Source organism: Pseudopodoces humilis, chromosome 4, assembly GCF_049639895.1.
Source record: "Pseudopodoces humilis isolate 2021_Gansu_Grassland_sample_001 chromosome 4, ASM4963989v1, whole genome shotgun sequence".
Classification (NCBI taxonomy): Eukaryota; Metazoa; Chordata; class Aves; order Passeriformes; family Paridae; genus Pseudopodoces; species Pseudopodoces humilis.
Genome location: NC_142203.1, coordinates 13,392,474 through 13,407,589, shown reverse-complemented (window position 1 = coordinate 13,407,589; position 15,116 = coordinate 13,392,474). Strand labels below are relative to the sequence as shown.

Here is a 15,116-nt window from a genome sequence, read left to right as displayed (position 1 = left end):
TTCTCGAATCAGTCATCAATCTAAGTGAAAAGATTTTTTTAATAGAAAACAGCGTAGTTAAAATTGCATGTGAATTTCTATTATGGCAGCTCTGTAGTAACTGCTTTTGTTAAAACCATTTTTTCAATTTAAATTCCATGTCCAGGCCTTTATGGAGCTAGGTATCTGTGATTGTTAAAAGTGCAGCAAGAACATAATCCTACATCAATATTATAACTAAACAGAAAATATTATTCTAATATCCTGGATATGTATTTTTTTTCTTTTTATTTATTTATTGATCTGAGTTTTCAGAGCTCCAAAGTGAAGATACCATAGGTTGGTTTATGGAGGCTTAATAAACTGAACAAATAAACTTGTCTTTGCATGATATTATCATCTTTTTGGACTTAAATATTTTCAAAGTGTGCTTTTAGGCAGCTACAGTGAAAACAAAGAAACTGGAGGAAAACGCTGAAGCAGCGAGACTAGCACATATGGAATGTAAATACACGACAGAAATCATGCAGGTAAACTTTTTATTAAATATTTGGTAGAAGTTTACAGTAGCACAGATGAACTTGTAAAGGTACAATCTTCCACGAATGTTAAGGCTTCCTTGCTTCAGTGAAAACACTGACTATATTTTTTGCAATGAGTGTCAAAGTTGTAAAATATAATAGAAAAATATCTCCTTTTACATGGTTAAAAACGAGTATGTTCACAGACAAAGACCCTCTAACTAATTAAAGTTAGAAAGTAGTATATTTATTCACCGGTGGGCGGCATGGGGCATCTTTCTCAAAAGGTGTAACCGCCTTGAACAAAGTTCTCTACCCTCTATTTATTTCCCAAAATCTCACATACAATATATATGCATAACCTCAGCACCTCCCATCCCCATTCATTATTAAAATGAGGCTATTTATTAGTCCTTCATGCATGCGCAGTTCTCTTGATTTGGATTAGTGGTCTTGAATTGGGTTAGTGGTCCCCAAAGGATGAAGTGAGGAAGGCTTTCATCATGTCTCTGTTACCCTTTGGCACGACCCAAGGCCCCCTGCTTGGTGTTCGATTGGTGTAGAGTCCAGGTGATGGCCATTGTTCTCATTGGTTTCAATCTGTTCTTCTAATGGTTCACTTGCTCCACTTTCTTCTATAAACAAGCTCATAATAGCAAACAATATAAAAATTAGCTCTGGCTTAAGCATCTAATAATTATTAACTTACCATTTGCTTATTGGACTTACATCTTGGTCATTATAAATTGCTTCTAACCCTTAGCTAAATCTTAACTCTTCAAAAATCATGATTCACTTTTTTCCAGGCAACTATCACATTAATAGAATAAATATTAAAATAAAATGTCATATTCTTATGTTTGAGAATTCAAAGTAGTGTTGAAGCAGTAGGGGAAAGGAAATGTTTCACAATAGTTAAACTGTTAAAATACCCAGTCCTTTTTCTTTGGAATGGGCTAGGTGTGAGATATTAATGCATCCTGAGACTGCAGTTCCAAATGTAATTATTCAGAGTACATTTCAGTTTCAAAGCTACTATGTCTGCAGTTACCAGAGAAGCTTAAATATACGAAAAAATAGATATGTATACTTGAATATTAAATTCTTGTGTTATTAAACTGTGTCACACAGGGCTTGAGCCATTGAAGAAATTAGAGTTTATTTTAAAAAACAAGTGTGAAAAATTTATAAGATGATTGCTAAGTGATCTCATACTGACCAACAAAGCCTTCACACTGGATTTTTGAAAAACTAAATGAGAAAACAAACAGGAATTTCATCTTATTTTTTTTTCTTGTTTTCTGAGGAACACAAATAAGCATTGCCACTTCTTCAGTCAGTTATTTTCTTATGACCTTCTCTAAGTACAGGCACGTAGATTTCTGAAGTGATGATTGAATAACTAGGGATGATTTCGTTTCCGTGGTTCACTCTCTGCTTTTATAACATACAAAGGAATTGGAAGGCTAACATTACCTGAAGGTAGAGATTTTTCTTTTATGGGTGAGAGCTGGTAAGATTTTCTTCCTTGTTTATATACATGAACAAGCTCCACGTGAGCTATATTTTGAGTGTTAGTATAGCTTTTACTGTTAATCCCACCCTTTCATGAGTCTGTTTAAAAAAAGTATAATTCCTTGGAAAACTTCAGTAATACAAATAATTGAAAACAGGAAAATTCAAACACCATGAAAGGGCAAAAAAATGTGGTTTTAGTCAGCATATCTATTTCTCTCTGTTTTGAACTCTATGAAGTAATACATTTTTACATATGTTCAATGCTTTCTAGCTCCATATAGAATTAATAGAATATATTCACCTGTAAAAAGCAGAACAGAACAATGAACAGCATTTAAGACCATGGTAGTCTTTCCTAACTTCCTTTAACTGCTTTCTTATCACTTGGTAGTTAAGAATTCGAGAACTTGAAGATGCTTTGAATGAAGAGCAAGGCGGCAGGAGAGAAGCTTTTTCAGTGGTAGCACAGAAAGATTTCAGAGAGTCAAAAAATGCACGTGAGAGAGGAAAAAAAGAGTAAGTTTCCTTCTAAAGCCATCATAAAATGGCAGTAAACAGCTTGAGTACAACTTGTAGTTTACATTCCCTGCAATTTTCAGTCAGCAGAAAATCTAGTGCAATCTGCCAAACCAAGCCAAAGGGTCAGAACCTGGCAGTCCATTAATAACAGGCCCATATCAGTAATCAAAGTATTGTGAATGGGTACAGATGATAACTGGCCTGTTACAGATTATTTGTCAAACCAAAAATTTTGAAAATCATAGTTATGATAGAGTCCAGCCTCCAGCAGTGATTGGGGTGAGCTTAGGGAAACACATCCAGCAGGTCTAGAAAAGATGGCTTTTCTAAATACACTTGTATTATTATGCAAACATTGTTTTCCACTTCAGCGAGCCAGTTGAATCTCTAAGACTCAGAGGAAATCACCTGGGATATGTTTCCTGCCCAGCACAGTCTGCTCTGTGTGTGGTAACAGAACTTGGGTGACCTCTCTTTCAGCCTAGAACTGTATGGGTCTGTATACACAGGTGTTCATGTTGAGTTACACGATGAGTAGTGGAGAATGAAAGAAACTGGTTTTCCTACAAGAAGGGAAGTTTGCAGCCTGAGCAACTCATTCAAGATTCATGGTTATGGAGATGTTTTTAGTAAGATACATTAAACTTGAGCTTTAAAAGCCTTTGTCATCTTATGCAAATATCAACTTTAAGCAAGTGTTTGGTTTACCTGACACCATGCCTAAATACTCAGGCAATCTTTTTAAATTCTTGGATTCCTGTCTCTGCTTCTCTCTCCTTTATGCTGTTGTCTGGCCTTGTAGTTTTCTCATCAGCTGCCTGTTTAGTCATGCCAGGCTCTTGATATATCTGTTTTCCTGACTGACACAGTACAAGAACAGATTAAAATTCTGGGTAGTCTGCTTTAGAAATCAAGCCAGAGTAGAGTAAGGCATGTAGAAACCTTAGAAGCAAGAACTGTACGTGAAATCAGGGTTAATGATGCAAGATGTGACATGGTCTCTCTGAAGAGAGTTATTGTGTTAATTAAAATATTAAGAATTCTGTTTGTGTATATATGTAATATATATAATTATATTATATAATAATATATAATTATGTTATATATTTCAAGGCCATATCCAAATAATTAATTGAATTTCATGACACGAGGCTTGGTAACTGAAAATATAACCACTTGAAAAGTCCTTCTTAGAAGGAATAGAAATTTCTTCTTTCACCAAAAAATGGCAAGCAACTTCAGAAGCCATGTGATATGCTAATGTGGTATCTGCCATATTCATTGATTATCCTTTAAAAGAATGTAGTTCATTTGACAAAAGTAATTTTGGTTAAAGTATCTTATTGTGCAAACTTTCCATTTTACAAAGACACCTTTCATCCTCAAATGCCAAGTGGAGAGAAGGGGCTGAGGACAGGAAGGAAACTGAAGAACCCTCTGGGAGATTAGTGAATGCTGCAACCAGCTTCAGCCTGCATGAAGGCCCAGTGGTAAGGAAAAGAAAATAATTATCTGAATCCTCTTTATTCTTTCTGGGAGAATAACTTCTTTCATGCAAGCATTAATGTATTAAAAGACATTTTCTAGTTAGCCTGCCAAAGTAATTTCATCAGACACAAGAGGAATACTAAGAGAGAAAAGCAACTGTCTGCCCTAAATACAGACAGCAATGATTGCTATTTATAACTACTAAACAAAATGACAATATCAAAATGTTCTACTAGAAATCTTAAGTGCTTGCTAGTTGTTGTTGTGGAAAGAGTTTTCTGTTTTATTTGTAATCCTTTGTAAAATATATATTATACATGACAAGAGTTCAGGACAAAATTCTGTTCGTGAGGAAGATTTCTGGTAATGGAAACAGTACTTAAGAGTATTTAACGGTGTACTCAGAATTAATGCTATTCTACTGAAAGGTAAAAAAACCTAAGGATTTTCTCACTGCCATATTCATAGAGCTGGTTGTTTTAATTGTTTTATTCAAAGGATTTCAAACTAGAGGACTGTCCTGAGCAGGTAATAAAAATATTCATTTTTTGATGAGTTGTATTAGTGGCTCCCTTATGAGATTAGATATTTATTGCCTTGGATGGCTTTGCATTTTCCAAAAGGTATTTGTATTTGTTTGGGAAGCAGGAGTGCCTGTATGTGATCCTTCTTACTCCATTGAAACAGCTTTGATTTTGCTTCCCAAAATGAAAAAGCGGAAGACTGTAGCAGAAACTAAGTATAGAAAGCATTTAATATATTGCTGTTGGTCTTTCCTATACCCATGATAAAATTGTGTGAAAATGTCAGGGTGTTCCCTTAATTTTCCCTTCCTACTTTCCTGACCTATACAGTATTTTTTCATATTTTATACCACTTTTATGCCCCCTGAATATGTTCTTTCCACTCCAGTCTGATAATCTTATATTGATTTCTTACTGTACTGATAACAGTGGTTTACATCCTTTGTCTTCATGGCATTTGAGATACAGCTTTCTATTATCTTAATCAAAGTTTCTAAGTTGCTTGTATGTACTAAAAGTATGAAGAATTGGATTTCTACTGCATTCAGTTTAATACACCACTGATTAAATTTACTGTAAATAAATGAGGTATGGCTTGGGGAATTTGACAGCTGGAGCTGTAGGCTTTTTATGGCCAGATATTTAATCATATATAATCCATGAAAATCAGGTTTTTAAAATAATTTAGAGCTGGTTGTGCTGCCAAGCCAACTGGACAATTTTCTGTGTGCTGTGCAGGTGTTGAGGCACAGTTTGAATGCACCTGAAAGTATTAACATGGCTGAATGAATTACATCCATTAAGAGCATGGAAATTTTTATCTGTGCCAAGTTATGGTTGTGGCCCTGGCAGGACTGGGATTTATTCACATACTTTATTTACATACTGTATCTATTTAGATAAATTTTGTGACGTGTTTTCTTACTCTGATGCTATATTATGCAATATTAGGACTGCAAGTATTAGGAATGAATGAGGAATTTTGTAAAGCTGTGAGAATGAACTTTGCAGGCTTGTTTTCAGCTGCATCCAGCACTGCTACTACACATATAATGCATCTCTTTTGATTTTAACATTGCCCAGATGCAGCAATTAATTTTTCTTTGTGTTCCAGGGCAAGCCGCCCATCCTCCTAAACTTATACCAGAGAATGGCAGATAGCCATGTGCTTGCCAAACAGCCAAATGTTCCCCTGGAAGGATTACCTTGGATGGAGTTTTGTGTACTCTTGTATGAGAATGTTGAAGCCCTGATCTTGAATTTCCACAAGGCAAATGAGAGGGTGAGTGTCCCGAGTCACCAGCTGCCTCTTCTGAGTTCAGTGACATTTGTTCATACTGCAGTCTCATTAAAAAGGACTGATATTCATCCTCCACAAGGATTTGAACATTAACAAATGAATACCATTAACTGTGACTTGTCCACTGCTCAGTTTGATGCAGTTGCCGTGGGCATTTAGATGTGACTGGAGTGTGCCTCAAGTCTCTCAGCTCCACTTTCTCTGCACAGCATTCTGAAAGGACTAGCCACAGGGAGCTAATTAAAAGATAATAAATCCATCTTACTGATGAAGAAATTCACAGAATGTAGTCATTTACCATCATAAAGCAAGTCTTTATTTTACCACAGTCCAGAGGCAAAATACACTTTTACCAGGAATGCCATCTTTAAATTACGTGTTTGTTTGAAAGAATCTCAGTGTGGGATTTTTTTGTTTCATTATAACTTTTGGATTATGACACTTTTATTCAGAAACACAATAGAAATACCTATTATAAAATATGTCAGTATTTGTGTGAAGGAAGAGTTGTACTTTTCTGAGTATTTTAATGCAAGTGAGCTTACATGGCCTTTCTCACCAGAAATCCTTGTGGTTTTAGGAAGGAAAAAAACCCTTTTCAAATAATTCAGCTGATTCCAGAGACTAACCTATGCCACTCTTTAGCGTTTCACTTTGTGTTCTGGTTTATTTCTCTTTTAAAGCAGAGGAGGAAAGTGAAGCAAAGGGAAGGGGTTGAATATTGTTGGAATTATTTGTGGGGCTTGTGTCTTACTGTTGCTTGCTTTTGAGAATTGTTTTTGAAACTGGTTGTGAGGTCTTTAGGGCTTTTCTCATGTACTTAGCAGCTTTTCTGGGATTTTAGATTTTTTGTATTTTACAAAACTTTTTTTCTACAGATCTGTGTGATCTATAGGGAAGTATCTTGCTGATATTTTCTAGTAACAAAGTGCAGGTGTATGCATTTGGAGAGCATTGTTGCCTTGGTTCATTCCTCCATTTAGTTTAGGAGGTGCAGTGTTAAACCACAAGAGTAAATTCCTTCATGCTTGTTGAAAATACATCACAAACTTCTGAGCTGCTTGTAAGGAAAACATTCTCTATGCTAGAATTCCCTGAAATGGTTTTAAAACTTAATAATAATCTGGAATGCCTTGGCTTTTCAACACACACACACGAATTAAAGCCTGTTTTTAAATTACTGTTTGCAATAATTGTGTCATCACAAACTTCTAAAGGAAATACTTGGATAATTTACTAAAATTTAATACAACTGTTTTAAAAAAATGTATGAAGTGTCTGGCTCAGGTTTCCTACAAAGAAGGTGGCAAACATCTGCAAGGTGGTATAAGGATGGCAAAACCAAAATCAAATAAAGCACTTTGTTTCAAAATATATTTCAGTTTGGTTTTGAGAACCAAGTAATTAATTTATCATGAAAGGGTTTTACTTATTTTTAATAAAAATATTGAAGAAATTACAGTTTAGATTTTAGTCTGAAATAGTCTGTGCTTTAAAACATAAAGTGAGAAGGTAAATAATAATCTCTTTTTAAATGATTGTCATACAGATATCTCATCTAGAATATATTTGCAAGCACAAGACTGACACTATGAATGACCTTCAGCAGAACCAGGAGGATGCTTTGGAGAAAATGTCTGAACAGTTAAAAGCACAGGCACATTGCTTACAGAAAGAAAAGCAGTATCTTGAACAGCAGTACTCAAATCTCCTTGCAGAAGTTCATGCAAGAGCACAGGTATGGTGCTGTGAACTTTTTTTTCTTTAAACATTTAACGGATTATTTCAGTAGTTTAAGCCTCTTTGCAGTTTAAGGTCATTTGGGAATTTTAGTATATTTTTAAAGTAAAATAAAAACACCAAGCAACAAATCAACCCATCATTGTGCTACTATTAACATCACTTATAATAAGAAATAAATGACTTTGTTGAAGCATTCTGAAGATAATTTGGTCTACAGCCCCAGTTCAAAAGCCTGATTTGGTCTACAGTTGGCAGTAATCTTTATTTTTTTTTTCTGAGAATAGTAAAGCTGTTAAGATCGAATTTGCTTGTTTTAAGAATTACAGAGAGAGGGCAGCAGCTACTTTTTCAGCATCATCATTTGCAGAGATTGTATAGAGTAACAATAATGTGGTGTCACCTGGGGATTAATTTAATTATATATATATGTACTGCCCCTAAGAACAGTGGTAGATTTCAAGTGTTAAGTGATTCTATTTTCAGTGAGAAGTGGTTTAAAAGTGTAAAATTGTCACTGCTTGTTAGATGAGTTATTTGCAATCCAAAATGTTCCCTGTTATTCCACAACCACTGTTTACTGTCTTTAACATCACATTCCTTCACATCTGTTTCAATTAAAAGTATTGTAAATAAAGGAAATAGATGTCCCTTGTTATTTGTGAGTTACTGCAACTTACTTTATCAGAATAATGCTGTATTTGGTGCAGATTTCAGGACTGAAAGTCTTTGCATGCTGAAAAATTTAATCTGTCTAGTTTCATGTTCCAGCCTTCCTTACCTCTTTCCTCTCACACTGGCTTCCTGCTTTGTAGATCAGTGTTCTCTCTGAAATTGGAGAATGTTATTACTGTTGTTAAGTCAACTCATAAAACTGTATTGTGAGCACAGGTGGTGTTGGACCTTCTGTGAGCTGTCAAGGTATTGATGGATTGTTGTCAGAAATCAGGGGTCCATTTGCAGTTGATGATCGTGCAAATTTCCCTCATACCATTGATTTAGCTTCATACATCTGATTCTGTAATTGTTTACTAGAAGAGATACTTTCATCAACATCATTACTAACAATTTTTGCTCCTTAAATGCATCATTTGAATGGCAAAATTAACAGTTTTCTTTTAGCTCTTGTCTCAATAAAAACCATCTAGTTAATATTTCTTCCATTTTTGTTTGGTTTGTTTCTGTCACAGGAATGTGAAGAAACATCACAGAAAAACAGGCAAAAACTGTATGGCCTTGAACAAATGTGCGAGAAACTGGCCCATGAAAACAATTCTGTGAGAAATACATTAACAAATGTTTACAAGGATTGCTCATCTCTGCTGGCAGCCTGTGCACTGCTGTCAGGGGCCCTGTGTCCTCTCTATGGCAGACAGTGTGCTATGTCTTTCCAAAGAGACCTTCTCCAGGACCAGGTGAACCTCCGTGAATTAGTGAACCAGGAGATCAGGACCCTCCTTAATGCTCTCCCTACTAATGTGGAAAACAATCAAGATGAAGCAAGGCTGAGGCAGAGAAGAGCCAAACACCTGGTTTATGTGTTCCGAAGAGCTGTGATTGCAGTTCTGGCCTCTAACAGGCTTAGAGCTCTGGCCCAAAATTCTTGCTCCTTTTTTGTCTGGACAGATGGCTCAAGAGGAAGCCTTGGAATTCAAGTTTGTGTGGGAGAATCCAGAGGCAGGCATCATGGGGCACGTAAGTGGAATGTTCTTTAAGTGTTACATCAAACTACATGGTTAGGGAATAACAAAGAGCAATATTATTATTGTTGAGCATAAAGACACATTTAATGACATTTTGAAAAATATTATTTATGGATTTATATTTTTTATGTTTCTTGGCAAATGTATTTCACTCTAAGAGGAAATGCCTAGTCTGTTAAGTGTTGCAAGAAAAATTGCAATTATACACATCAACTCAACATTGTCTGATATCCTTGATATTTGTGTTATGGATTTCAGAACCAGGTGCTATAGCATCTTCTCTGTGGTAATTATCTTGCAATGTTCCTAAATTATTAACTATCACCTTGTTTTTTGGGGATTTTTGAAAAGGTATTTCCTCTTCTTTTTTTAATAATTTTTAATATTTATTTCCTACTAAAACCCACAAAAAATGCTTCCTGATTCAGGTAAAATATTAGCATAGGATTTTGAAATTCCCTTTTGAGAATATGTCTACTTGTCCCTTTCTGTTGCCAGACCAGCTGATGCTTCCCCCTCTAAGGATTAATGGTATCAAAAATGTTTTTCAAATTAGAAGATTCATCTACTTTTTTTACTTTTTAGTAGTTCTGGAAGCATGATTAATATGGTCTAAATTGTCCTGATTAATTTGCAGTTTATATGCTTATTTTTGGTTAGCTTCTGAAAGAGCTGGAGATAGCAGTGTGCCATATCCTAATGTTTCAGTTATCCTGCTAGCTGCAATTCTGTTTCACAGGTTTTGAAGAGGAAGGAGTTGACTGTATTGAAGCACTTGATTGGTTGACTAGCTCTAACCTCTTTGCTGCAATAATCAGTTCCCTCTCTGAACTGCATGACATTCTCAGCACACCAGGTAATTCTAAGAGTTTATTGTTGTAGCAGAAATTTATTAAAAAAATAAAGAAGTCAGGGTGGTCACATCATTTCCAGTTTTAGGATTTTATCTAAACTATTCTGGATCAGAGCTCTGAAGAGATATTTCTGAATATTATGATAGATACCTTTGACTAGAGGTTATATCCTGAGCTAATCAATACAAATTTTAGTGGAGTTGTTTCCCAGAAGGAGTAACTTTATTGCAGCTTAAAATAATAACTCTCTTCCACATTCTCTGAATGATCACATCTCATGTACTGTTGGAACAGATTAATTTATTTAATGATGATAGGGTATTTTATCCTTTCAGTATATAAAGCCATGGAAGCAGAAAGCTGGGGAGCGTTTGTGGAGTTTATTTGCAGAGAGAACTGAAACAGGCTCCCTTGGTTCATCTGCATTGCTGCTATCCCTGGTTCTTTATTAACCTGTAGTTTTAGAGTCCCCACATTTTTGTCACAGAAAAAAGGATATTAGAAGGGGAAAAAATTATATGAATAAAGGAAAATAGCAGGACAAAAACAAGGCGATGCATTTTCCAAAAGGCTAAATGCTAAATTGCTATAAAAGTTGTCCTTTAATCAAATGTGTTTAGATTCAGTTTTAGGCATTTTCTTCTTTGATCATGCTATTTCCAATAAACTGAATTCATATCCTTAAAAAGCAAAGTTTGAGCCATGTTTCAATATTCACAGTATTCTGTGTTTCAGAACATTTACAGGTTCCTTCCTGGTTAAATGAAAAAGAACCACATATTACAAGAAACTGGAACTAATAACGTGCTTGATGTTTGCTTTTTGTTGTTGTTTCTTAAAGATCCAGACTCCTGGCTTTCTGGACACTCACTCATCAGTGCAGCCAGGAACTCCTTTTCAAAACTGATGGACAATCTGAGCGTATTGATGGAGACAGTTCAAGGGAACCCTTGTGGGTGCAGAGCTTACCTGGAGAGGGACTCCCTGATACAGAGGCTGGCTTGTGGACTTCTCAGAGTAAATGCCCAGGCCCTGAAAGCTGGATTGTATGACAGACTGCCCAGCACAGTAAGCAGATTTACAGTCCTCCTTCACGGAAACAGAAGATTTACAGTAACAGTGAAGCTCCCTTGATAGCACCCTTTATTTTGCTGGTGATGAGTCCATGACAATGAAGTAGCACTGTATGGACACTCAGAAGGTGATTTGTCACACATTAGGGTGTGAATAGGTCTTTTATTGACAAAGAATTTTTGGAGGCAGTTCAGTGTATACAAGTAAAAGTTGGTTTTTTTTCAAATTCTATCAGAACTGTATTAGCTTATAAGAGCAAATTTGCTTTTGGCTTGATGTAAATGCCAAGGTTGCTTTTTATTAATGATTTCTATTTTCTAATGTTTACCATGCTATCTTTCAGTAAAGATAACCTTATCTTTAACCAAAATGAAATGATATACTCTTTCTCTCATAATCTTTTACAGTAGACTTTAGGTGAAAATAGTACTTCCTTGTAATTTGCAGTAACCCTTGGCAGGTGACAGGTTAAAACTTTTGCCCTTGTGTATGTCTTAGAGATGGAGGAAAATTATAGTTTTGTCTTAATTTTCTTGGGTCTTAAATGTGATTTGTTTTATTGCTAAAATAGCAGATTTTATAGCCATCAACTTGTTTTTGTTTGCTGACAGAGAAACATAGCAATCTTGCAGCAAGAAGTATTTGAATTATCGCGAAGGCTTCATACAGCAGAGGTAGAGTCCCACTCACTGCACCTACAGCTTGCAGAATTCAAATGGACTTTCAGTGAGATGCAGAAGGATGCTGAAAAAGCCCACAGACTTCAAGAGCAATTAAATGCACTTCAACATGTAAGTATATCTGATCTGGAGACTCTTGCTCAAAAGACATTCTCCTTTCTACACATTTTTTATTTGTGTTCTTTTGGAAAACAAGCATAAAATTGATTTACTTTTCACAGAATTTTCCAGAAAACTTGCCTTGTAAATGTCACTAAACTAGAAGTCAGATGTATTGAGAAATACCCCTTCATCACTGGAGTTTCCTTTTGATTTGTAGAAGGAGGTATCATGTATAAGTTACAGTTTGGTCTTCAGCAATCCAGGTTCTCCCATTTGCTGGAAATGTTGATGTGATTTATGTAACCTAAAAGAAAATTTCACTTCAACAGGGTAAAGTCAGCTGGAATGAGGGTATTCAATAAGAATGTTCATGAAATATAAATATAGCAGGTTAAACTCTGTATGGATGTTGATGAATGTTATAATAAATAAAACACTGATTTTGGTGGGCCTGTTTCCCTGAAGAAGTAACTTTATGGCAGGGGGCAAAAAAAGCCTTTTCCTACATTCTCAGTAGCACAAATGCACAAAATTCCCCTGAGTCTTTTGCTGTTGCTGCTTGACTTACTGAACCACTGTGGGTTCCCCAGCCTGAAGCCTAGTTGGTAGAACCTGTCAGTGTGTCCCAATCCAAACACTTCTAAGCAGAGAATATCTGCTACATGATGGAAGGATCCATTGTCCTTCCTGTTCCTAGCTAGTAAAATGGGATTTATTTTTTTTATTTTTTTACTCAAAAATATCTAATCATCTTCAGCTTTGTTCTTAACAGGTTTTATTCCCTTAGTATTTTGGGACAGTTAGATGAAAATTCACACTTTGAAAAGTAAAATGAAAAGTCACATTTTAGATTGTAATTTGAATGCAGAAGGTGACTTTCCTTAAAGAATTATTTTGTCTTTCTGGAACAGTTTTTGGAAAAGAAAAATCCACAAATGTGTTTACAAGGGTTAATAAGCTATCCAGTAAAATTTTGAACATTGATCTGGATAATTTTCTTCTAAATGTTGAGGTTTTGCATCCTGGGGTGTTAATTTGAATAGAATAATGAATGTCAAGACTTTACATGAATGTTCTTTATAAAAAAACACAGTAATTAACTGGTCTGACATTTTATTGTTCAGTGATCTGTCTTCATGTTAAAAAATCTCAATATTAATCCAAAGCATGTGTTTATTTTAAAATTTGGTATGTCTACAAATGGAACACAGGAAGTCAGGTAGGGAAACTACTGAATATAGTTACAGAGTAAGACACAACTTCTTTCTCTTTCCAGGAAATAATCACCCAAGACAATATACGTGACGAGCTGGATAAAGCTTTGCAGCGTGAGCGTGAGGCAAGATTGCTTTTACAAGAACACCAGCGACAGCTTCAGGAGTTAAGTAATAGACTAGAATTGCACACATGTGCAGACCCAGATAGAAGCCAAGACTCAAAGGTATCTCTGACAGTAAGATTATTCTTCTGGAACAGTCACCAGAATATTACCTTTTGTTAAATAAATCAAATAATGCAGTCTTTGTGTAAATAAAATAACAGGAGAAAATACACAGACACTGCTCAGTCTGCTGGACTTTTAGGCTACTGAGAAAACACTTCAATGACCTTTCTTTTTTTTTTAAGCTATGGATATTTTATTCTTAAAGATGTAAGAAAAAGTCTTCAGTGGGGGTTTGTTTTGGGTTTTTTTGCCGACAATCATTCTGTTTTCTAAAACACATTACACACTACATAGCAATATAGTAAAATATACTAAAAATGGGGGAGCAGGAGGTGGGGTTCAAAGTCAGTAATGCTTTTGCTGGGAAATTCATAAAACTTTAATATGCAGTGGTCCAAATCTACTTCACAATCAATTTGTCTTCCACATTGGTCAGTAGCCAATGGCATAAAGTGAAGTTTATTTGTGCTGATGAGTAGCTCTGCTCTCTGACTGCTGACAGAGCCTCCATGGTGCAACGGAGGAGCTGAGGAGAAGAGACCAAGTTCTGAATCACCAGAAGAGTCTCCTGAAAGACATGGAGCAGGACCAGCAGCAGCTGCGTGAGACTCTCCAGGAGGCAGAACATGCCCTCCAACAGGCAGCAAAGTGAGCCCTGGGCCTGGGGGATGTCCCTTAAAGTGAAAAGAAAATTCAATTCCTAATTCCATGGGCAGGGTTTTAGACCTGGCCAGTGTAAGGCTAGAAGAGAAAAGTACATCTATCTCATTGTTAAAAAATTCAGGTATAGTCTTCTTAAAACAAACGTGTCAGTTCAGAATACTAGGTCATACATTTTATACAGTTATGACATAATACTGCTCCAAATTCTGGGTGCTGAAATAACTGGCAAACAAAATACCTGTGCTGTTTTACTGATCTGACAACATCTCTTTGGCAGATCCTTAAAGTTGTGTTTATTTCAGAAATGATTGTTTGTTCTCTGTGTTTCCATGCCATGTTTTTGTAGACAATTAATTTATAGTAAATACGAAGCATCAGCTAGGGGGCAGGTCTTAGCTGCCAAAGGGACTGAATCCCATTTTGGACCTAGCTTTTCCTGTGGGACAAGATAGATCTTCCAGCTGATTTCAGGGAGTTTTGGATTTAGACCTAATCCCCACACCATTTACATCATAACCTGGAGTGGAAGGAAAGGCTCAGGCACTGGTCTTGAAAATATTGTTAGTCCAAAGGAGCCCCCTTGACTTGTAGGAGTTAGGTTGTTACTAACCTATTCTTACAGCCATATGGTCAGATAAAAAAGATAAAACTTTGCAGACTTTGTTTTCCAATATTATCACAGTATGAAGTATGCATTATGAATATTGCTGTTCCATGCCTAGAATCTAAAAAAAAAAAAATTTAGTTAACTAAAATTTCCCACTGTACCTGGGATCATTTTATCTCTGAAGAACAACATCTGAGAAGCTTTAAGGGTTTTATGCACCAGGGTAATAATGTAATTCATATAGTCCTCAATTAAATGTTTAACAAGCTAATTAAAATGGCAAATGTTATTTGGTATGATTTCATCAAAGCAGGTGTGACCTGCAGAAGGATTTGTTCTAAAACGATAGCCCTTTTCATCCTGCTCTAATCTATTTTGGACATTTTAGTAATGATCATTC

General features: G+C 35.7%; 1 protein-coding gene across 1 annotated transcript in view; it reads left to right on the top strand.

The window, feature by feature from the left end:
• The window catches only part of LOC102110740 (uncharacterized), a 71,683-nt gene that overhangs the window by 13,469 nt on the left and 43,098 nt on the right, over positions 1-15,116 (top strand). The window contains exons 6-16 of the mRNA XM_088054613.1: positions 417-509; positions 2,410-2,534; positions 3,907-4,027; positions 5,664-5,831; positions 7,399-7,587; positions 8,780-9,284; positions 10,032-10,148; positions 10,988-11,214; positions 11,832-12,011; positions 13,279-13,455; positions 13,949-14,094. Coding sequence (XP_087910739.1) covers positions 417-509; positions 2,410-2,534; positions 3,907-4,027; positions 5,664-5,831; positions 7,399-7,587; positions 8,780-9,284; positions 10,032-10,148; positions 10,988-11,214; positions 11,832-12,011; positions 13,279-13,455; positions 13,949-14,094 — 2,048 coding nt within the window. The remainder of the gene's footprint in view (positions 1-416; positions 510-2,409; positions 2,535-3,906; positions 4,028-5,663; positions 5,832-7,398; positions 7,588-8,779; positions 9,285-10,031; positions 10,149-10,987; positions 11,215-11,831; positions 12,012-13,278; positions 13,456-13,948; positions 14,095-15,116) is intronic.